The following is a 25,264-nucleotide window of genomic DNA, read 5'->3' on the forward strand; positions in this document are numbered from 1 at the left end:
AGTCTTACATCAAGTATGTATTGAACAAAACATTGCATCACTCATAGCGATAAAAATGATAACTGGGGCTTCGAATGACGTCAAGGAAGGCACGGTCTTGTACAGTTTTCTCGTGAACTTTGGCCACAGGTGACTAGTGCATCATCTTAAGTGACAATAGCCTGTGGTACCTCAGTGAATTTGTCTACTTATTAGGCACCTCAGACAGGACTACAGAAAGCGACTTCATGTGTTCAAATGATTACATCGCTGTTTCTGACTGAATAGAGTATTGTTGCTGATATCATGCCTGACGTTGCCAGGGCAGAAGAAGTAGACACGTGTGGTTATGAAGCCACGGCTAAACAACATTTTACTGCACGACAGAGCTTGCATCAGCATTCACAGCCAATCACCGTTGTTGTGGCTGTAGGGGCTGAATTCGCTTAGCTTGAAAGCTTCGATGCTCGATTAATGGAGGATGAGTTCACAAACATCACGGTGCAAAAAGCGCAAGACTAGTTTGCACATTTTTCTCACTTGAAAAAAAGCGCAGTAACTTGCAAAAGCAGTTATCAGGTATTCTTAAGCATACGGTGAATGAATTGTCATCTTAACGGTTATGAGGATTTCCGAAAGCCGTTTTTGGCAGTCACAGTGCATTAATATAAGCCAAAATTATGCATATTTATTATATTGCATTATTGATATATCAAACTTCTGTGACCCCTTTCAAGTTCAATATATCTGCAATTGACTGTAATAAAGGCAAAATGAAATTCGCAACTCAACACAACATATAATTTGACCAATGAACATGATGCTACACCTGTTTGTCTCTCATTTACATGCTTGAGTGAGTGGTCAGTGTCACGGATGATTTATGCTAAGACCAAACAATACCACTTCTTCGCCTACTCATCATTATCCGCTTCGTGAATATGGCACAATTTTTCTTCATGTTGCAGTATGCAAAGGGAACAGACGGTCGAGCTGTGCAATCTCAGGTGCCCCAAAGCCATAGACGAGACACCGCAGTTGCTGTGCACACGTTGTCTTTGCCTGTTTCATCCAGTGTGCGTTGGAATGACAAATAGCCATCCAGCTGCTGCCAAGGGGCGTTTTATCTGCAAGGTACTCCTGTCATCCTACTCACGCATCAGACTATCTGTGACACATAAGCCCTGTTTGCCAGTCTGTCCCATTTGCTCACTGATTTCATGTCAACTCATTTGTAGTGCTGTCAGAGGCATAGCTTGGCACACTCACTCATGAGTACACTCACTCACACTCATTTCAATGAGGTGACTTTGAGTGAGTACTACTAATGAGTGTCAGTAGTCGTGGGCATGAACGCGAGTGAGTACTCAAGAGGGTCGGCAGGCATGAGTATGAACATGAGTGAGTGATGATGAGTGTGAGTAGTCGTGATTATGAACGTGGGTGAGTACTCAAAAGGGTGGGTAGTTGAGAGTATGAACGTGAATGAGCACTCATGATGGTGAGTATAAGTAAGTGTGAACATGAGTGAGTGCTTATGGGTTTGAGTCCATGTGAGTATGAGTTGATGTGAGTGGAAGATGAGTGAACATAAATGAGGTTGGGTAGCAGAGTATGAACATGAATGAGTACTCATGAGTGTGAGAGTACATCTTTTTCTTCCATTGTGACCGTATTTGCATGCCACCACTATCGTGCGCTACAGTGACGGCAACGCCGAAAAAGCGGCAGAACTACGACGCGAAGAACTTGGCGACTAAAGTGGAACTTTTGAAAGCACTGAAGAACGGCGAATCGCGACAGCAGGTTATGACCAAGTACAGGAAGCGGAGCACGTTGGAAACGTACGTGAAAAATGAACAACAGATTCGACAAGCCTTCGAAAGCGAGAAGTTTCATGCCTCTAGAAAGCGTTTCATGCCTCTAGAAAGCGGTTGCGAACCGCAGCTCATCCCCAGCTCGAAGAAGCTTTGCTCCGGTGGATTACTGACTGTCGCAACACGCATCTGCCTTTGAGCGGACCTCTCATCATGGCGCAACGTGAGAAGTACGCTGCAATGATGAACATTGAATCGTTCAAAGCGTCAGAAGGGTGGTTTGCGAGGTTTCGAGAGAGACACGAACTTGTCTTCAGGAGTGTGTGCAGCGAAAAGGCCAGTGTTGACGAAAGCGTGACCACCAAGTGGAGAAATGTGAAGCTGCCGGAGCACATCGCCGCATATAAACCACGTGACGTGTTCAATGCAGATGAAACTGCTCTATTTTTCAGAGCTCTGCCCAACAAGACGGTGACTTTCAAAGGGGACGCGTGCATTGGTGGCAAGAAGTGCAAGCAAAGGATAACTGTGCTTCTTGCCGCCAATATGACTGGTACGGAGCGCTTGCCACTACTTGTCGTCGGGAAGGCGCTTAAGCCACGTTGTTTTAAGAACGTCAAAAGCCTTCCTGTCGAGTACACAGCGAACAGGAAGGCGTGGATGACATCGGACATTTTTCGCGGCTGGCTGCAGCAGTTGGACCGGCACTTCACGTCGAAGGACCGCAAGATAATTATAGTTGCTGGCAACTGCAGTGCCCATAACTGTACAGTCGAACTGAAGAGCATCAAAGTAGTTTTTTTGCCGCTCAACACTACGTCTGCTCTTCAGCCGATGCACCAGGGTATCATTCACTACGTGAAGGCGAAGTACCGCAAGCATCTGCTAGAGCGAATAATCCTATGCTCAGAAGCTGGAAAGTTGTATCAAGTGGACTTACTCGGCGCAGTGCACATCATCGCTTACGTGTGGAAAAACACTCCATCGCAAGTCATCGCCAACTGTTTTCGGCACAGCGGTTTTGTGAGGCCCGAGCATGCAGCAGTAGCTGACGATGGCATCGAGGAGGTGTCAGCCGAGTCCACCGACGATGACTGCCCAACTTTTGATGCTGTCCTTCCCACAGATGTGACCTTTCAGGACTACATCGCGATTGATCATGGTGTCGCCACAAGTGGTCTCCTGACCGATCAAGAGATTATTAATGATGTCACGGGCGCCCATGAAGACTACGATTCCGACGAAGAATCATGCGAGGAGATACAGCCGCAACCTCATCGCGCCTCACGGGAAGTCTCGGAGGCGCTGTTAATATTAGAGGACGCTTTCCTCAACACTCCTGACAGCTTGCGTGCTGTTGGCCATTTGGAACAGTTAGGAAAAATTGTGATGTCAGCCGGAATCTGCGCGAAAACGCAGACGACAATTACAAAATACTTCAAGAAATAAAGGTATGCTTCCGCAGCTTGATTTTAAATGTTGTTTTCCCTGTTCATTCGCTAATTCGGCATTCGGGTAATTCGGATTCCGACCGACCGACCGACCGACCGACCGACCGACCGACCGACCGACCGACCGACCGACCGACCGACCGACCGACCGACCGACCGACCGACCGACCGACCGACCGACCGACTCCTGTAGGTAGTTGAAATTTCCAGAGCCCTTCACTGCGGCATCTCTCAAAATCATATAGTGGTTTTGGGATGTTCAACTCCACATATCAATAAATCACAATCCTAATCATATCAATAAATCAATATGCTACCATAGTGCTTCATAAAGAAAGCAACAAAATACCAATCAAGAAGGGTGTAAGGCAGGGGGACACCATCTCCCCAATGCTATTTACTGCGTGCTTACAGGAGGTTTTCAGAAGCCTAGAATGGGAACAGTTAGGGATAAGAGTTAATGGAGAGTACCTTAGTAACCTGTGCTTCGCCGATGACATTGCATTGCTGAGTAACTCAGGGGACGAATTGCAACTCATGATTACGGAGTTAGACAAGGAGAGCAGAAAGGTGGGTCTTAAAATGAATCTGTAGAAAACGAAAGTAATGTACAACAACCTCGGAAAAGAGCAGTGCTTCGAGATAGGTAATAGTGCACTTCAAGTTGTAAAAGACTATGTCTACTTAGGGCAAGTAATAACTGCGGAGCCGAACCACGAGATTGAAGTGACTAGAAGAATAAGAATGGGGTGGAGCACATTTGGCAAGCACACTCAAATAATGACAGGTAGATTACCACTACCCCTCAAGAGGAAGGTATATAACAGCTGTATCTTGCCGGTACTTAGCTACAGAGCAGAAACCTGGAGACTTACAAAGAAGGTTCAGCTTAAATTGAGGACGACGCAGCGAGCAATGGAAAGAAAAATGGTAGGTGTAACCTTAAGAGACAAGAAGAGAGCAGAGTGGATTAGGGAAAAAACTGGGGTTAAGGATATCATAGCTGAAATTAAGAAGAAGAAATGGACATGGGCCGGGCATGTAGCGCGTAGACAGGATAACCGCTGGTCATTAAGGGTAACTGACTGGATTCCCAGAAAAGGCAAGCAGGTTAGGGAGAGACAGAAAGTTAGGTGGGCAGATGAGATTAAGAAGTTTGCGGTTATAAATTGGCAGCAGCAGGCACAGGACCGGGTTAACTGGCAGAACATGGGAGAGGCCTTTGTCCTGCAGTGGACGTAATCAGGCTGATGATTATGATGATGATGAAGTTGATTTATGTAGCAGTGTCCCGGGCAGGCACCTTCACGAGCATCAGCGCTTCATATCAGCTTCTGGTGTTGCTAATATGCATGTTCCAGTTGGCATTGTTGCTCAAGTGCAAAAAACTGGTTATATAAAGATCTGCAACTCTTTAACATATGTATGTGTGTGCAACATTTGTACATTAATTTAGCGACATTTCCTGACGTGTTGCTCAATAAAAAAAATTGCAGCACGGTCCGTGTTGCTCAATAAAAAAATTGCAGCACTGTCACCTTTCTTCCGCATGCTTCGCATAACGTAAACTCTCGGGTAAGTGGGATCTGCCGTTTTTTTTTTCTAACCTTTCCTCATTCAGATCGTGTCTTGAATGCAAAAGAACTAGCCCAGCTCACTGCTCTTATGTGCATGCCTTCCAGTGTCACTGCTCTCAGCATCTTATAAAATGTGCCACAACATTTTTTGTTTTGTCGCTTCCTTTCCCTTTATGCAGGCTTGCACTAAGAAGCCTTACAAGGCTTCAGGAATGTCAGGGAGCACGGAACAGGCTTCTATATCGGAAAACATCACTGCAAGTTCCAAGAACACAAGTTCTAAGCCTGAAGTTACGTTGTTGCGCATTTCAAAAGAAAATACGGCAAAAACAATGCCTTCCAAGGCTATTGCTTCTTCAACAGCAGCACCAGTGAACACACAGTGTCTTAGTTTTTCAACCACATCAACAGTGACTTCCACAGTGCCTTCCTCCTTGTCAGACTCGCCCGTGGGGGTCAAAAGTACACTTGCATTGAGCTCGAGCAGCAGCATCTCTGTGCCTGTATTTCACGTAGTGTCTAGTGGCCCAAGACCTTCCACTAGTGGCACACCCTTAAGACATGTGGCTCAACGTCCTCGCCTGCCATTCCTGCTACCTGCTCCTGTACCACCAATGACTAGCGGCAACGTAAAAGAGATGCCTGCCCTAAAAGTTCAATCCAAGGGTCCCCAGAACCTTACAGTGGTTCCAAGTGTCTACTACACAATCCAGGTGACTCAGAAGCCTGGCAGCATAAATGGCGAGGAGCTGAAATCTCTGGTCAATCAACTGGTTCAGAAGCATCCGGAAGAGCTGAACAAAATGGGCAGTGGGGAAACGATTGTCCTTCAGACACCTTCACTCTCATTGCAGGCAGCAAAGACTGTGCAACCAGCTGGCTCCCCTATAATCGTCAGGGAGCATCCAATGGCAAGATTGCCTGTCATGGCCAATGTTCAAGCAGCAAATCTCTCAGTCACTTCCACACATCCTTTGATTGCAACAGAGGCAGTTACTGCAGGGCCACTTCCCTCAAATTTTGTAGAAGCTGTCCTTGGCGATGGTGGCCAAACACTTCCAGCACGGCACATTGTGGCAGGGAAAAGCTTGCTTCGCGCTCCACGAAATATCGGGAACGTAACGGTCATGTCAACTGTGGCCCTGCAGAAGCCAGCAATGCCACTGCAGGACACCACATGTGCTGCCACAACAATGGTGCCATCTTCTCAACACCAATGCCTCGTCGGAGTTGGTGTGCCAACAATAGGGCCACAGAAGCCTGTGTGCAACATTTCTAGCGTTCCAGCTGTGAGTGTTGCAAGTGCACAGTGTCCAGTAACTTCAGGCACACCTCAAACCAGTTGTGGAAAAGAGATTGTCCCAAAATTGGAACAGTGTCCAGTAAGTTCAGGCACACCTCAAACCAGTTGTGGAAAAGAGATTGTCCCAAAATTGGAAGTTGCAGCACAGCAATCGGCCCTTGAGGAAGAGAGTTTCTCTATGGTGAGTCTTTATGGTGCTGGTGGTACCAAATGAACCTCTACTTTTTTAAAGCATTTGCCTGGCAATTGTTTTCTAAAACAAGTCTTACTTTTGCATAATTTGAAAAATGTAGCTAATCCTACTTTTTTCAATTATGTGTTCTGTGTAACTAAGTTCCTCCTTATTGACAAGCAGTTAATTATACTATTGTAATATTTGCATAAATATATCTTCTCGGAGGGGCATGGGGGCTTGGTTCAGGCCTGCAGAAATGTAGGTTCTACTAATCAAGAAAAAAAATTATATCTTTTTAGGAAATAATTGGCATTGACTGTAAATTTCCAGAAGCTCGCTGCAGAAACTATGCAGAGACAAAAAACTTGAGAAAGTTGAGAAAAAAGTTGAGAAATCTAGAAATCGGAACGGAAAAGCGGCAATAAGTTTCAAACGCGAGTTAACGTGACCGCATTTGGTGAAAAAAGGCTGTTTTAGCACTGTGACAAATACGTACCCATGAAGGCGCATTTATGTTCCTGATAACACAGCTCTAATGGAGGAAATCTTCGACACTGTAACTCAGTTGAAAAACATCTGTCTATATTTGCAGATAAACTCAAAAATGAATATGTTGCAACGCAAGTGTTCGGTCTTGCTAGAAAAAGCATATGCGCTTGAAGTACCCTCACTGATATTTTGGTAGTGACTGCGTGAAACAAGAGATGCGCTCAAAATGGCTGCATCTTTTGCAGATCACATTTAGCAGTACGTGATGCTAACAAAACACGACCACGATCAGTGCCCTCAGATGTGCTTAGCCAAACATGCCAAGAACGTATGCCTGGAACACGTGGCAACAATTTCCACTGGCTCTTCTTAAACTGATGGAATGTTTCTAGCTCATCTGCATTCACACAGCAGCTTGACATTCTTGAGCTTTGCGCTCATTTGCGCCACCATTTGGGATGCTGACATAATCACAGCTGAGCTTGCCGCTCTAAGGTTGTAGAGCGTAGCCTGATGCTTTAGTAGGCCACCAACGCCGTCACAAGAGCTCTTGCCATGTCCTGTGGCCGAAAAAATCCACTTTGTTGATATATGATCTTTCTGACATAACTCGAACAGCTGGTACATGTTTTTGAAGTGACTGCATGCACCATCAGGAACATAAATAACATGCGTGTCAGGCTTAAGTTGTTCTTTCATATAGTTGTGGATTATTTGTAGAGCCTTTTTCTTCTTCCGGCAAAAACTCAACAGCTGTTTCAGCTGAGAAGCCATTAGAGGAAGACAGCATATCTCTGAGGCGTCTGAAGCAGTTCTGGCAGACGTGGTCGTTGTTATGTGCATGGGGGGCAGCTTTTGGCAAAAGCTTCTGGAGGGCAAACAGGCCGATGTATTCGTTCTTTGATAAGGTATTTTCTTTTTATGCAACATGAGCTAATCTGAACAAAAAACTCTATCCCGGCTGGAGTGGTCAGCCATCCCCACGCTCCTTGAGGCTCAAATTACTGGCAATGCAACTATGCGTGAAACCAGCAGCACGAAAGTGATCTATCTGTCGTCTGTTCCTATGTCTCTCACCTTTAATGAGAGCAGTAGTAAAACAGCGTGCGCAAGTATCCGCAGTGCGGAATGCAAAACTGAAGTATAGTACGTTAAAATGAATTTCACAATGTTTTTGTCGATAAAATTACGGGAGGCGTAATCTTTGTTCCTACTTTGAACCATATGATCTAAAGCAATTCATCTGTAGAGCAGACGACGGACGACAACTTGCCCTAAAGCGTGTTCTTCAGTCTAATGCTTCGTGCCCCAAATGACAGTCTTCGTGCCCCAAATGATAAAAATTTATTATAAATCGTTTATGAACTCATTCAACATTCAATTCTCTTACCCGACATGTTGCAAACACATGGCCGTCACAGCAGCTCCATCTGTGTGTCAGTAATGGAGAGGCACCACATATTAGAAGTCTCAGTGCTCTACGTAAAAGAGTGAATTCAGATACTTCACCAAATGCGGTCACGTTTACTCGCGTTCTAAGCTCATTGCCGCTTTTCTGTTCCGATTTCTAGATTTCTCAACTTGTCAGCGCATTCTCGAAAAGCTCTGATTTGTACCACGAATATTGTCGCTAAAAACAAAATAATGCAACATGTTTTTCTATATTACTGTATGATGGTTTTCGGTTGTCTATTTACGAGATTTTAAGAAAAATCGAAGATGGGATTTTTTTATTATTCAAATTTCAGTAGAGTACACTTTTGCCGTTATGAGAACTTTGAGGCATTATATAAAAATTCACATTTGCCCTATGGCAGCAATAATTTATGTACCTAATGAACGCACTATATTCCTTAAAACGTGTCAAGTTTGAAAACGCTGCTTGCATTACTTTCAGAGAAAAAAAAATGGGGAATACGTAACTTATTTTAAACTGTCACTAAATTAGACATTTTTAAAAGCTATTTTCTTAAGGTCTGCAAACTTGAAACCGTAAGAATTCATTCTTCATTAGACATACATTTCAGGTAAAAAATATCTTCCTTGAAACAAAAATATTTGTTTTTTTATAACATCTGCAATTTTCGAAAATGACAGGTGACGAAATTGGTGCCTCCGTGTTGGTAAAGTTTGATATTTTTTTCTCGTAAGTTATGCCGTTAATCATAAAACGAAGTTGACTTTTGGGCTACCTGGTGAGAGGCGCACGAACTATAAAATACTCAATGAAATCTAAAATATCAACTTTTGGATCTGTTTCGATCTCTCGTGGAACCACCCAACTTTGTTTAATGAGGTCTAATTGTATTCATGATGCCAAACATGAGTATGCTAAGGTCACGCTTTTTAACATGTTAGAAAACGACCCTCTAAAATTTTGGAAGTCATAAATCCAAAAATAGTCACGTAGTGCCTTACGCTTCAAGCAGATGGTGGCATTGCTTTACCAATACCTGAAAGCATCAAGGTTTTCAACGATTTTGGCACGGTATTTACAAAAGAATTATCTCTAGATAGGTCACCGCGCAGGAGAGAAACCTGGGGAGGCGCATAACATGCAGTGATCGACCTGTGTTCTGTACAAGAACATGCCAATTGCTGCTCATGGGCAATGCTAGACAGACGACTCCGATTGGACGCAGACTCGCAGCCCGCTTTAAGTTAACGTGTATGCTGCGAATTTTTATTGTTCATCAACGTACATGGTGATCGGTAATCCGAGGGCTTGGTTATATGCTTTTTTAATTATGCATTCTATCTTTTGTTTTTCCGCCACTTGCAACTTGAGGTATGGGGTCACATACACTCTGCGGCTGACGACGAAGGCTTGGATGAGCTGCACTAAGTTGTGTTCTTTCACGCCGTAGTTTTTGTTGGCGATTCTTCGAATCATTCGAATGGTTTGTTGGGTGTTGTTATCCAGGAACTTTATTGCTTCCCCGTTATGTCCGTTCTCGGATATTCGGAGTCCCAGAACTCTTATGTGTTGTACCTGAGGTATTGGGTAACCTCCTGCTAAGATTGTGATGTTGTGTCGTTCGTGAATGCGTTTGCGACCTCTGCTTGTAGGTATGTAGAGTAATAACTCCGATTTTTGAGGAGCGTTAGGAATGCATAACACGCTAGACGAACTTATTGAGGCTCATATGATAGCGCAATATGAACGACTCGCGCAAAGCAACACGGGAAGACACATCCTGCACAAACTTGCAATAACGTACGCTGGCCAAAGCGGCAATAAATACGGTATCCCAAAAGAAACCAGAGAGCGCATCATAATACCTCCGTTACCCAGAAACATGCACCCCGAACATCACCGGGAGCGGAGGAATGCAAGAGCGAGAGCACTGCACAAGAAGTTTCAACATGACGCGGACGTGGTATATGTAGATGCAGCCGAATATACAGATGGTCGACACATGGCAATAGTCGCTTCAAATCAAGCGGGCCACCTGCTTGCTAGCGGCACCATTAAAACAGGAAATTCGGAAATCGCTGAAGAAACGGCCATAGCGCTGACGCTTGCGTCCACAAGGGCCAGCGTCGTAATCAGTGATTCTAAAACCGCGATTCATAACTTCGCTAACGGAAGGGTCTCGAAAGAGGCGTTAAGAATCTTAAATAACTTTCGCGGAGAGCGCGACGTTTATGTTATATGGACGCCCGCCCACTCCTCCCTCCCGGGCAATGAAACCGCACACACCCTAGCTCGAGAGTTAGCGAGCCGAGCAGGGGCAGGAATGACGCGGAGCCCGCGTGCGGAGAGAGACCGCATGTTCAGTTACAACGAAATTACCAAGCACTACAGATTAGGGAGGCAGCATTACCCGCCACCACACTCCTCATTAAATAAGCAGCAGGCGACAGCGTGGCGCCTATTACAAACAAACACGTTCCCAAACCCAATCGCTTATAATCATTGTTACCCGGACCTCTACTCAGACAGATGTAAACACTGCAATCAGCGGGCGGACCTCAAACACATTATCTGGGCTTGCCCCAACATCGTGAAGGGGCCAAACACATACATGAATACGGAGCAGTGGGAGACCGCGCTGCTAAGCTCAAGCATCGAGGACCAACTACAGGTCGTCAGGCAAGCCGAAGATGCCGCTAGGGCCCAAGGACTCCTAGCTGCCATCTAAGGGAGGGGAGTCAACTCCTCTAACACTTGCCGTTTCAATAAAAGTTGTTTCTCTCTCTCTCATCAACGTACAGGAGAAGTCTCCCACTGGCAGTACCTTGGAGCTAGTCAAGATCCAGTGCCTATATATACCTTGTGACGGATGAACAGTTCTGTAGCGCGAGCGCTGCAGTCAGTTTTTTATAATTTTCACTAAAGAATCTTAATAACAGATGCTATCTATGTCAGGGTTGCAAGATGAGAGAGGAAGGTGTAGGGGAGAAAAGAGAGGGGACGCACGTGGGCTATGGGGGTGTGTACGTTGCTTGGAGGGATGCCTAAAGGAGAGAGAGGGCGCAATGAGCAGACACTTCTTGCTTTGGTATTGCGAAGTGAGAGAGGGAGTGCCGCACATGCTCTGTAAAGGTGGTCACGCCACACACCGGATCGAGTTCGACCATAAGACGCTTTGCATCTAAAAGTACATCCAGATTCGATTACACCTTCGAGCAGAACTATGCACTCTATACGCTTATCGGGCTGCGCAGGCATTATTTTGTTGTTTGCTAAAGCAGAAGCAATCCGTTTTTTCAAAGTTTAAATTGTGGAAGCTGTAAAAAATTCAGAAAAAGAAGTTCTGACCGCGTGCGTTTGATGGGCGTTTGTTTAGGTTCCTAAAGTTTAACGGCTCATAGAACAGAGTATTCCACTCCTATCAAATTTACTGCACCACCCTGATAATATACTCGGGAATTGCGACAAACTGCGCCAAAGTCGTGGGTCGTTTGTCACCGGCAGTAGCCATGCCGACGTATCAAAACATATACAGCTCGTTGTCGAGGATGCCAAAGCAGTCGCAACCACATATCTAAAGTTATTCCGCTGAATGAACAGCGCTCGGGCGTGCGTTCAAGTAATTTCTAGTGCCTACGCAGATTTTGTTGTTCAAGTCAGCTTAATGGCAAAATGCGTTCTTCGCAAGCGTGTAAGTGTGGCGGCAATTCACCGTCAGACATCACATGTTTCAATAGTCGCACTGCACCTAATTAAAGCAATTTTCACTCATAACTGCACATGGGCCACCAAAATGTCTGTCGCATCTGTTTCTGGACATCGCGACCAAATTTGCCGTGCTTCGCGTCCACAGAAGAGCACGTGAACGGTGGGAACATGTTGACACTTTTCGTCTATTATATGGCATCCATGGATATTCATCCAGAACAGCGTTTTTGCAATTCTTTTCACAGCACATGCACGTTTGTAATTGCTCTTGCGATAAGTGCTTCGAAAAGAAAACTAAGGGCCTGCTCTTTCAAGCTCCTCAGTGCTGGGCTCTGAGTGTGAATTTTTGCCGTGCTTTTAAAAAAAATGTCATCTCAATAATAAAATCGTGCCTCCTGGTCGAAGCAGCGGCAATTCGGTTTTAATTCGCGCAGATTTCAGTAGCGGGACCATCGCTGGCCCTGGTGACGGAAAGGCTACTGTTCAGGGGCTGCGCCCTGTTACACGTCCGCCCTTTGCTTTCTACGGTCAATAGGTGACTGTTAAAAGTGTTCAATATCACAGTATCGCATATTTACAGCGTCGTTCTAGTGGATGGGCAGCTGCACCGCTGGCTCGCACTATCTCGAGACATTATGAGACTCTTAGTAAAGCTTGTGCTATATCGGGGTATACTTCACGTTTAGAGAACTGACAGCACGAAAACCGATTCGGCACCTTAAGTTTGCCATAGTTCTTGTAACCAGCATTCCGTTGAGTTACGCGAGATAGGGTCTAAAATGCACAATTTGTTAGTTTCGCTTAGGCTCTTAGCAATAAATGCGATGCCAACTAATTGTGTTGTTATGTGAAGTAAGGCTCGACGTAATCCACGAGGCACACTAGCGGCGGGTTTGCTATTTAGAAGGTCCGCACACTCAAGGTCCGCACACGCAAAAAACTTGCGGCACTTACTGTGTTCAAGATACAGACGGCGACTCTTGGGATGACTAGAGACCTCCGGAACATTGCTAGCATGCTGATGTACACACAGCATGAACCGTGCGTACGAATAGACCGAAAAAATTGTTCGATAATGGCGTTGCCGCCTTACGGATCAAGACTCCGTGTATTCTCTCTGTCATGGTCGCCAAGATCAGTTTAAACGCGTGCACTGATCCAGGTGGCCGTGCCCCCCAGAGAGCGAACCATTTTTTGCACAGTCTTTTCGCATTGGGAGAACAGTAGAAAGTGTACAAACCAGTCTCTGATGCCTGCCTGCCAAAATAGTGCGTGCGTCAGCAATCGCGACTGCACGGTCAAAGTTCACTATTGCTGCACTAGCAGTACACCCCCTCCCCCCCTGTAAGCATTTTTTCATGCTCCTTGAGTGCTTGTGCGTGTTGTCTCGCTATTTGTTGTGTGTCTGTGTTTGCGCTGTAAAAATATCTCTAATTCTTGAAAATGGGTGGGGTGTTTCTCTCTGCTTCAGTAGTAATCGATGGCAGGCCTGCCGCACGATGTGATGTTATCGCATGCGCCTTCCATGCAACAGAGACAGGCCCCCCTTTTATATCTGCTATAGCGGCGTTCCTCGGCCCCGGCCACGTGCTTCTACCCATGTGTAGAAGATACGATGCATGGGTGGAGGTTATCGATTTGGACATTATACAAAGCGTGAAGGTGACGACAAAAATTAGTCGAGAATTTTATACAATTTCGATCGCAATAAAGAACAAAATAGCTTTCGCCTTCGAGTGGCCTTCGGCGAATGCATGATGTACCCTGTGAGCACTTTTTTCACTCTTTCTAGAAGGCACGAAGAGGTTTTTAGTGTACAGCAAGAATGCCCTAGCCATATACAGCTTCACAGCAAAACAAGAACAGCTTAGTAAAACATGTAGTTCGCCTTTGAATGCACTTTTGTGGAAGCTCGATTCATGCGTATATCTATATACGGGTAACCTGGCGCATGCGCAGATGATAGTCTGAAGGCACTGTAAGAATGCTCTTGCTACAGAACAGAGAGGCTTCAGACAGAGGAAAGGGAGCGTTGGAGGAGCTTGGCCCCATGCAGCCAATCTAATGAAGAAAAAGGACCTCCTTCTTTTTGGAGTAGTCTTAGGAAAATTCATGTAGGAAAGTGTGGGTCTTTGGAGTTGAGGTATTTTGGTATCTCACATCATTTGTCTACCGTGCCTGCTGATAACTGCATTGGTGTATTTGAAATGTTATTTGATAAGGTAAAATTTTATTGGACCAGTAATCTGTTATTTTGCTACAAAAACAATTACTGAACAAGTTATTCCAGGATGCTCAAATGCATGACGCCATTGTGAGAAAGGAAGAAGGATGCCCAAACCCAAACGTCTGGCTGCATTCAACCTCAACAAAACAACTGCTCGAGCCAGCACCCGTGGCTCATCTCATGTCCACGCCCCTTCTTTCTCCTTTATTTGCGACACACTCCCCCGGCTGGCAAAGTTGCACACGTATTAAGAAAGCTTTGAGTAAGTCTGCTAGGTGTTAAACGGTGACGGCAGTTCTTTGCCAATAACAATGAAACTAAGTGAGGAGGTAGTTTGTTTTGTGGGGGAAGCCGTTTATTCAAACTGTAGTGTGTAGATGACTTCACTGCCATGTTGTTTGCCATCTTCTGGTGACAGAGGAGGCTCTAGCTCTTCTTGCATTGCTTGTTGTGTTAGGAGTCTGATCGTAGCCTGCTTTCGTTAGTTCGCAAGGTTTCTCGATAATTTGCGTGCTCCTTGGGAGTGATGTTAGTCGTCTGCTCCTGGTGTTACATCTGAAACTTGTGTAGGCGCTGCGCGGTCATTTGCTGCGTTTCTACTGTGATGGTCTGGTAGTCCTTCACTTGAGCTTGGTTCGAAAGCGCATCGGAGCTGGATGAAGACTCCAGAATGTACGATTCTTCTTCGCTCGACGAGGACGACGATGATGCAGAAGCATCCTGGCTCTTCAGTGCAGCGACCCCATCAAGTAGAGGCATCTCGGCTGTTTTCAATGGCGTAGAAGACTCGTTCATGTGCACTGTTGTTGCCAATGGAGTGTCAGAGTCTGTCTGGGGATCACGAACAATCACTAACATACATTGAGGTGATGTCTTCATTTGGAAGATTCTGAGCCATGGCAGAGTCACGCCCCTGCATCTGATTGGAGCTCGCATGTGCAAAGGATCTGCATAAAGACTGCGAAGTTGATGACGATTCTTCTTCTTCCTTCCTTGACGAGGACGGGGGCAATGATGACAGTGCCGAAGCATCCTCATTCTGTTGGCCAGTGACCTCGCCGAGGACGAAAATCTCAGCCGCATTCGAAGGCAGCAGAGATTCGTCCACGTCTTCTATGGCCAGTACCAGATTGTCGGTGTTTGTCCCAGCTTTGTGAACAAAGACGCACATCAAGCTGACGTTTTTGGGTGGATGAGTCTAACTCATGGTGGCGTTTTTGGAGATGTAGGTGCAGTAGTCTCCCGACGACCTGATTACGATGTGTCCCGCTTTACGAGAGTCCTCATTTTTGCCAGTTTTCTGCATGAGGTGCATGGCGCAGTGCTGCAGCTGTGTCATGTGGCGCTTGTACATCCAGTGCAGGTCTCTGGCGTCAGGCGCCATCTTCATGTGATGTTTGGAAGCGGCGTGGACGGTGTTGGGCTCATGTACTCAGTTTAATGCTGCTCCTAGCAGCACTGCTGCTCGCACACCCGATCGTTGACTTGCTTTGACTGGAGGGGAAATGAAATGGACAGCCTACCGCCAGGGTCGTGCTTGAGGAACATGTAGGATGAGTGGGAGGGTACCATGTACTATTGCTCCTGGGGCAAGTCCTGCAGGTACATGGTGCTGCTCGACGAATAGTACATGCATTGTGGTGGAGCACGCATGCCCAGCCTCCCTTTTCCCTTTTTACAGCAGCGCGAAAGCCGTATTGCGGGAATACCCGCACGGCTGGCGCTCGCGATTCCCCCTTGGCGACGCGAACAGAGAGGTGCAGCCACAAGTTGCTCCGACACGCACCGCAACTGTAGGCGAGTCCGCGAGCAGCAGTTTGCCCTCGAGCGTGGTACTCTTACAGAATGTGCTGTCAGTTATGGAAAGCCTCACGAGTGCCCTGCAGAACACAGCGCAGGCTCCCGTGCAGACTGTGCGACCACTTGTCAAGGTAGGCATACCTACTTACACGGGGTACCACGACTGCAAGAGCGCCAACGAGTATCTCGACCAGTTGCTTCATTATCAGCAGGCGACGGAGCTCTCTGATTCAGAACTGCTCGAGCGCGTTGTCCCGGTGTCGCTCACGGAGCAAGCGGCCCGGTGGTTCCAACTAATCGGACATCATGCCCGCACGGTAGAAGAGTTCCGCCACAGCTTCCGTGGCGAATTCCTACAGGCTAAATATGAGTGGCATTTGCGGAGGGAATTGGAGTGACGCACCCAGCGTCCGGACGAATCTTTGCTGGAGTATGTATGGGCAATGGACGAACTGTATCCTCTCGCTAACCCTCACGCCACCAACACGGAAAAAGTCGAACGAGTTACGCATCGAGCGCACTCTACTTTTGCAGCGCACTTCAGGGGACATAAGTTCGCAGACCTAGAAGAGCTCGCCACCGAGGCGAAGCACATACAAGGGGACATCCTCGCTGCGCGATCGTATCACCCACCTCCGCCCGCAGCGCAGTCAATTGAACCCCGCTATACGTGGAATGGCGGCGTGGTAGTTTCAGAAGCGTTTAGGGGTAACGCGTCAGCATCATTCGCTGATGAGCAAGTACCGCGTGGTTGGGAGCTGTCAGACCGCGCTTTGGACCCCTACGCTTACGCGCTCCTTATGGCCCATGCTGCCCCCGCGCGTGACATTCTAAGGCAAGAACACGCAGTCGACACAAGGCCTAACGAGCTGCGCAACCCAGAGTGAGGACCACCTGATTGAGGCGACTTACGATTGGGCCGCCGTGGTGTCCACAATTTTTGCTATCTGTGCGGCACACCGGGTCGGGAGCGAATGGGCGGTTCGGTAAATGGACGGTGCCGCCGGTGATCCACATCGGGCACCGCGCGGCGATGAGTAATTCCACCGATGCGTTCGGATCACTTGCACCGTCAGTCTATCGCGCATGTGAGGCCATAGACTCGCCCGCACCACTAATCGAGTTAACGATAGCTCGAAAGAAGTTCGTAGCACTTATGGATACTGGCGCAAGTGCTTCTTTGTTTGGTGACGACGTGTTACATGATCTCCGCGAGAACAATATCCGCTTGAGACAAAGCAACACCATTTTCCACCTTGCTACGGGCACAGCACAATTGAGCAGCGCAGCTAGGCTAGGGATTCGCTGGGATAGACGCTGAGGCGACAGCGTTTCGTGCATCTTCCTGGGCTATCAATATCTCTAATCCTGGGTCAAAACTTTCTCACAAAGTCGGGCATTGTGATTGACATTGCGAACGGTGGTTACCGCGAGCGCGATGGAGACGCGCTAAAGCTTCTCTCGAGGGCCCCCGTATTGACAAAGTCATGCCAATCGCAGGGAGAGGCACGAGCACGCGAGGAGGTAAGCGTGCCGAGAAAGCGAGTAACCACCCCGCCGGAACAATGTACTGCGCTGCAGGGAAGGGCAGTGCACCCGCTTTTGGTAGAGGCACAGAGCCTACTAAAAGGGTAACGAGCGCAGCTGTCGTCGCTGTTGTACGAGTATGACGTGATGTTTACTGACCGTCCCGGCCGCACTACGCTGGTCAAGCATAGAATTGACACGCGGGATGCACGACCTTGGAAATGCAATCTCCGACCAATCAGCTTGGCTAAACGGGAAGCACTTGACGCCGCCTTGGACATACTCATCGACACAGGCGTAGTTGAGAGGTCAAACAGCCCATGGAGTTTTCCGGTAGTTTTAGTTCCAAAGAAAGATGATACGTATTGCTTTTGTGTAGACTACTGCAGGTTGAATGAGGTGACGAGGAAGGACGCATATCCCCTTCCCTCCATTTCATCGCTAGTATCCAACCTAGGCGGGGCGAAGTACTTCACTACGCTTGATGCTAGCCGTGGATATTTTCAGGTTGAGATGGATGAGCGGGATAAAGAGAAGTCAGCTTTCACGTGCCACAGGGGACTTTTCCAATTCAGGAGAATGCCTTTCGGCTGGGTGGGCGCTCCCGCTACATATCAGAGGCTAATGGACCGTGTTTTGGGAGATGCAAAGTGGCAGCACGTACTCACATATTTAGACGACATAGTAGTTTGCTCGAAAACGTTCGATGAGCACTTGTGCCACTTGAGAGACGTTCTAGAAAGGCTGAGGTCTGCGGGCATCACTCTGAACCCAAACAAGGCTCAGAAAGCGACGACCCGAATAACATTAATGGGATTTACGCTTGATGAGGGTCGCATTTTGCCGGATAAGGGTAAGCTTGAAGCGATAGTCAGCTATTCATCGCCGAATAATATAGGTGAGCTGAGGCGTTTTTTGGGGATGGTGAATTTTTATTGCCAATTCATTCTAGACTGCGTGGCAGTGCAGGCACCTTTGACAAAACTCTTGAAGAAAGATTAGCGTTGGGCTTGAGCTCTTGAATAAAGGCGAGCGTTGGGCTTGGAGCCAAGAGCAGGAGGCCGCGTTGCGTCGCCTCACGAAGTTACTGGCCAACACGGCTCAGCTGCAGCTACCTGATTTGAACAGGGAGTTTGTGATTCACACAGATGCAAGCAACCTGGGCTTAGGAGCAATTCTGCTTCATGAGCAAGAAGGTTCTCTCCGACCGATTGCGCTCACGAGCCGTACATTGAGGCCGGCAGAGAGGAACTACTCGGTAAAGGAGAAACTTCTTGCTCTTCGTAAGTTTGGCTTTTACTAGACGGAGTTGCATTCGTGATTGAGACTGACTATATGGCGCTCAGGTGGTTGAGGCGCTTGAACGAACCTAGTAGTCGCCTGGCACGTTGGGCATTGCTGCTGCAGTGTTACGATTTCGCTGTTCGCTACTGCAAGGGTAAGAACAATGCTGCGGCCGATGCACTATCGCGTGCTCCAGTCCGACACAAGGCAAGTCATGCGACTAGTTCGGAACGTACTGAGAGCGAGACACTCGCGCTAACGCAAACAGCTGAGCAAAAACTAGTTCGAGGTAAGAGCGTGAACCACGTAGAGGCTGTCGTTAGTGCAGATATTGTTTTCAGCAGAAGGGAACTGTTAAAAGCTCAGCAGAAAGATCCATTTTGTTGAAAGTTGTTCGACGGGCTCCGGGAGCCGGGTGGTAGTGAGACCATTGCGCACAAGGGGGCAGCTGGTATTGCTGTCGATGTGGAGTGCTCAGCTGGTAGTGCTGTGAGCGCGCTGGATTCATATCTGCTTGATTCTGACTGCGTCCTGCTGAGGTACATACCATCTGACGATGACACAAGTGAGTCATTCAAAGTCGTGATACCGCGCACGTTGAGGGGAGCACTTCTTCGCTACTTTCATGACTCGTGCATTGTAGGGCATGCGAGCGGCCCTAAGACTTACGCAAAGAGATGTCTTCTCGCTACCTGGCCAGGTATGAAGCAGGATGTGATTCGCTATGCCCATTCGTGTCGGGTGTGCCAAAGCGTCAAGCCACGAGGCGGGCGTCCACCAGGCCTCATGCAACGGATTAACAGTCAGTCTCCCTGGCAAATCACTGCATGTGACGTAATGGGCCCATACTTCCTAGCAGAAACAAGTGCTTGCTCGTTATCACAGATCACTCTTAGAAAGTTGACGGCTCGAGTGATCTTATAGAAGTTGATGGAAGTTTTCACCAGGTTATTATTTCACTGTGTCCTATTTCACTCGAAGGTGTTTGTTGACACGTGCGCCACGTTGGGCATTAAGCACAAGAAAACAACCACCTACCACGCTCAGTCGAACCTAACGGAACGATTTAATCACAACATCAAGCACATGCTTGCTGCGTTCTCTGAGAGGCATAGGGACTGGGATACCTACCTTCCAGAGATCAGTTTTGCATTGCGATCGACCGTGAACCGATCGACTGGGTATGCGCCTTTTTCTCTGAACCTGGGGAAAGAACGGCCAAATCCGATGGAGACCGTACCTGCGGATCACAGTGGTGTGCCAGTGGCGACATCAGCATGCGCTGAATACACGACGCTGCTGCGCGAGAAGCTAGCGGAAGCTTTACATAAGGCTCGGTATAATCTCAGCACTGCTAGGGCACAGCGAAAGGCGCAGTATGACCGCACGAATCAGAATGTACGCTACGGAGTAGGCGATATGGTGCTGTGGCGCCATCATGTTCTCAGCGATGCTAGTAAATAGTTTGCTGCCTCGCTGGCACCGAAATGGTCCTGGCCGTACCGAGTGCGAGAGAAAGTTTCTTCACTCGTTTATCGGCTCGTGAACATGAACGGCAAACCGAGCGGCGGACCGCCGTACGTATGTGACTTGAAACGCTACGTGGTACGGGAGGAGCATGAGGTCTACGGCCAGTCCCCCTCCAAGCCACGTGCGGCGGGTGATATCGCTCGACACTGAGCGAGGAGCCTAGAACCGGGTTAATTCTTGCGTAACAGGCGAAGACAACTATGCACGGTAGGCCGCGCTTGATAAGTTCGACGCGGGGTGTAAGGGTTCATGCGCAACACATGTGCGATTGTTAACCTGGTCTTTTTTCTGTGTCGACTTTCACCAAGCTGATGGAGAGTCGAAATGGAAAGAGGTGCCGCCGGAACAGCTCGGAGAGGAAACCACTCCTCTCCCCGCATCATCCCCAACATCATCCATGCCGTCATCGCGGCCCCACGCAACCAAGCAACGCCACTTCCAACCTACCCCATCGTCTTCATCATCGGGCCTTTACGCAAGAGGCGCCAGGATGACCAGCTGCCAGCCCAGCCAAGAGAGCCAGCCGCCTCAAAGCCGCTTTCAGAAGCCTACCTAGCTGACCCACGGTTTTCCGGCACCCTTGGCCTCTGCTACCTCCAGGCCATGACGAGGCACGCCGAAGATGACTCTCGAGCCCGCCAGACCAGTGGAGCTGTGACCCGATGCGGCAGCCCAGACCATGCTGGAGAGGGTGGCCTGAGCCAGTGCTGAGCGGGACCGTCACCAACAGGCAACTCGCTGTCGTCATCAACGACCTGAGTGGCGGGGGTCAACGGGACGCAATCTGGATCAGAGTGATACCGGCACCGGTTCCAGGGTGGCAGTAACGGCACTGAAGCGACAGCAGTGGCAGTAACGGCGGAGGAGGTGACAGCAGTGGCAATGACTGGCCATGACGCAAGCGAACACGGCAGCAGTGGTGGTGGCTACTTTGGATGCAGCGGCGACTAGTAGGGGCACCGGCTGCACCTACGACAGAGGGCCAACTGCAGGAGGGCATGGATTGGAACCCACTGTCCTAGCCTTCCTCGATGACGAATAACAAAATATTCTCATGTTGCAGTCTCTGTCGTTCGAGGGCCTTCTTAAGAAGGTGAGGATGTGGGGGAGCACGCGCGCCCAGCCTCCTTTTCTCCTTTTTACGGCAGCACCAAAGCCATGTTGCGGGAATACTCACACGACGGGCGCTCGCGATTCCCCCCTTTCCCGGTGCGTGGAACGGGTTTCCCTCCCCTCAGCAAGAAAAGGTAGTATTCTCATCAGAGAAACTGGGGGAGTGACAAAACGGGCGAGCGGACGGTCGCAGGGTCTCTCTCACACCGGCCTTGGAAGGAGGAGGTCGAACCCGCAACCCCCCTGTGAGCCGAGGACGACAACGACCAAGGAGTAAGCGTATACCCTTGTTTCCTGTACTGTCTCCTCAGGACAATTGCGCGCTATTGCTAATGCCTAGCAATTAAGTGTTGTTATGTTGACCTAGCCTGTTGCCTTATTTGCCCGAACCCCGTGTAGCTGCAGTAAAACGAGCTACGGATAGGGGACGTTAATCGTGCACGGTACGGCTGTGTGCGGCTGAAGCATTAGTTAGGCTTCTGTGTCAGCTGTACATAGGACGGACTCCCTACAGCATTCATTTTCTGAGATAGGAAAATAAGATTACTTTGGCAAGCTGCCACTCAGGCCTTAGGACATTGGGCCCTTGTAGTCGATGTGTATATGCACCCCTTATTTTCCTTGCCCACCGAGGTTTCCACTGCGTACCTTGTTAATGAGTCCTTGCACCGAAGTGCGGTCGGTCGCATGGAAAGCGGCAGGTCTTTGAGCGTGTACCTGAAGCTCGTCAGCATTGTTGGCATTAAAGTTGTGAAGCTTGTCGAAGGCGAAGTCACAGTTTGGGGGACCGACAAGGCAAGGGGAGTCATGAGGGCAGTCGACGGTGAAGTCGCTACCTGTGGCAACGTTGAGGCCAGAGGTGTCAAGAGGCCGGTCGAAGGCAAAGTTGCGACCTACTGCGACGTCGAGCCGAAAAGGTTCAAGAAGCAGCTGAAAGACGAAGTTACCGGCTGCTGCCACATCGAGGTGGGAGAAGTCTTGAGGATACTCGAAGACGAAGTTATGGCCTGCTCCGACGTTGAAGCGAGAGGAGTGTATAGGCCGGACGAAGACAAAATTGCTGTCTGCTTCGACCTTGAGGCGAGAGGGGTCGAAAGAACGATCGAAGACGAGGTTAGGGCGGGCTGTGATCTTGGTGCGAGTGGTTTACTGAATGCAGTGGTAGTGACGGCAACTGATATGAGTGTGGGGGTTGGTGGCCGCGGCTTGGTTTCTTGGCGAACGCTTGCTTTAGCGCAAATGATTCTATTTTTGAACTCACTGGCGTTTGTCAGGTTCGCTACTAACTCCTCGTAATGAAGAGCCGCCTGGATGTCCTTGTTCAAGTCTATGAATTTGGCGTTCTTCATGACTATGAGGACGAGTACATCTTCGAGCTTCTCAACAGGGATTGACGTGTCTTCCAGTAGGGCATTGAGCGTTAAGATGTGTTGCGTGATGGCTTTTCGATTGAAGCGGCGCTTGGTGATGAGTTGATCTGTGGGTGAGAGTCAACAACCAGACAATCGGGTGGGTTTTCTCACCACAACGAAGTGTGAGAAATGAAGAAGGATGCCCGGACCCAAACGTCTGGCTACATCTAAGGTCAACGGGACAATTGCCCGAGCCTGCACCCGTGGCTCATCTTCTCCTTTATTTGCGACAGCCATTATCTTTGTATTATCGAGTGAAATAGAGAGGTTTCCTGATGATTGTCTGCACGAAATTTGCAAAGAAGCAAAATATTTCTTGCTCTTGACAAGAGCACACAATAATTTTAATGTGGTTGAATGTAACTGTTTCTTGCTTCTCCAGTCTAATTCAGGATGTTTTTATTTATTTAGTTTAAATACTGTGAGACCTATCGGGCTGTTACAGTATGTGAAGTTATCTGCTGCATAATGTTCCCAGATGCAAAATTAGCTGCTCTGAAGTGCTCCAAGATAGAAAATTTTTCTGCTCCAAAGTGCTCCAAATGATAAATTTTGCTGCTTCAAAAGTTGCTCCGAATCAGAAGACCTCAGCAGCATCACTAAATATGTCAAGTTGGCATTATTTTGCTGCAACCCTTGGTATCGGAAATTTTATTGGGGAAAACTAGAATATTGTGCCAGGTATTTTTTATTCACGAACAAGGAAGTGTACTTTGTAAAATACACTGGTCTTTAATGGGTTAACCCATTAAAGACCATCGACACAGGATGCGTGCCAGAGCACAGGAAGTCGGCATTTATAATACTCATGTTTAAGTTTGGTGACGGTTCTATTCCAAGCAATTACAGGCCTATATCATTGACCTCACTTAGCTGCAAGGTACTGAAACATATAATACACATATATATCATAACATATCTGAACAAAAAAAACCTACTTCTCATAAACTAGCCTAGCTTTCGCAAAAAGCCTGTCCTGCCAAACTCAACATATAAAATTAGTAACAGATCTCCATCAATCACTGCACTAGTAATGGTATGTCGATGCAATTCTCGTCTATTTATCAAATGCATTCGACAGCATCCCTCACAGCTGTTTGATTTTAAAAGTACGCATTCTCCAGCGATACCACAAAACAGCAAAATGGATTGAACAGTTTCTAACAAACTTCAAACAGTATGTCACAATATGAAATCATATATCAAACAGCTAACGCATCATATTGGGGTACTATAGGGGTCAGTGCTGGGCCCACTTTTGTTTTGAATCTATATCAATGACGTAGCAACCAACATAAATGCATTAGTTAGATTGTAGACAACTGTATAATATATAAAAAAATAACTACTCTTACTGGCATTATTCACCCACAGTCTGCCCTCGGTAAATTGACAGATTGGTGTTCTGTATGGCAGATGCAAATTAATGTATACAAAACAAAGCACCCTTAGTTTAGCATGGCAGTAAATTCTCAGACCAATTCATACACAATTGTTATCACAGTTTGCACTATTTTGATATATGAATACCCATGAGTAATATTTAATTCGACTTTGACCTGAAATAACCACATGGAGTAGACAACTTCTGAAGCCTTCAAGAAGCTCGATCTCTTGAATCAAAACCTTCATCTCGCGAACCGTGACACCGGGTTATCAGCCTATAACTCACTCATTTGTCCTTTATTAGAATTGCATTCATTATTTGGCATCCACATCATGTCACTTGGTCTAATCACCTCAAAGCGGCCCAAAACAAGGTAGCAGCTTGGTTTATCCCATCATCTTATTCTCAATCTTAAAGTGTCACAAAACTAAAACCACTCTTAATATGCATTCACTCGGCTCGCGCCAAACACTTGCCCGGTTATCCTTCTTTCACACCCTCTATCATAGCAGATGTCTTTTCCGTGATCTCATATCTGTTTTACTCACGTACCACATCTCATCTAGGTTAGACTACACCTATGAAGTCAAACCATTTTTTTCTCACCTGACAAATACCAGAATTCACCTCTTGCAATATTCATAGACCAATAGAATTCACTGCCATCTAGCATTGCCACTATAAATGATTATCATTCTTTTCAGTTAGCGCTCACTTGATTCTTGAGTGCGATAACGCTTTTCAAAAAGCACTTCATTGTGAATTTTACAGCATTTGATCTTTGATTGTATTCATTTCAGAAACTGAACAAATGTAGAAAACTATCTTGATGTTATTATTTATGGAATGTTGTTTCTTCATTGAATTTGTTTTTTTTTAATTACTGTATGCCTGAAATGTGATTGTGTCCTTCACTTCTTAGTTATCTCTCCCTACGTAGCCCTCTGGGCCCTTAGGGTATCCAAATAAATAACAAGTTTGGCAGATTTCATGTACCTTGGGAATCAGTGTTATGCAAAGCACGCGGATGGAAGATGACTATGTTGCAATTATTCCATTTAGCAAAAC

The 25,264-nt window shown here is 47.3% G+C and overlaps 1 protein-coding gene across 4 annotated transcripts in view; it reads left to right on the forward strand.

Annotated features, from left to right (window-relative positions):
• LOC119167684 (uncharacterized) overlaps nt 1–25,264 on the forward strand; it is a 276,153-nt gene that overhangs the window by 131,927 nt on the left and 118,962 nt on the right. For 3 of the 4 annotated variants that reach the window (XM_075865901.1, XM_037419204.2, XM_075865902.1), the window contains 2 exons: nt 948–1,113; nt 5,004–6,308. In XM_075865901.1, the coding sequence (XP_075722016.1) occupies nt 948–1,113; nt 5,004–6,308 (1,471 nt within the window). The remainder of the gene's footprint in view (nt 1–947; nt 1,114–5,003; nt 6,309–25,264) is intronic. The other variant, XM_075865903.1, reaches the window with a different exon arrangement.

The sequence above is a fragment of the Rhipicephalus microplus genome, chromosome 6, assembly GCF_043290135.1.
Source record: "Rhipicephalus microplus isolate Deutch F79 chromosome 6, USDA_Rmic, whole genome shotgun sequence".
Classification (NCBI taxonomy): domain Eukaryota; kingdom Metazoa; phylum Arthropoda; class Arachnida; order Ixodida; family Ixodidae; genus Rhipicephalus; species Rhipicephalus microplus.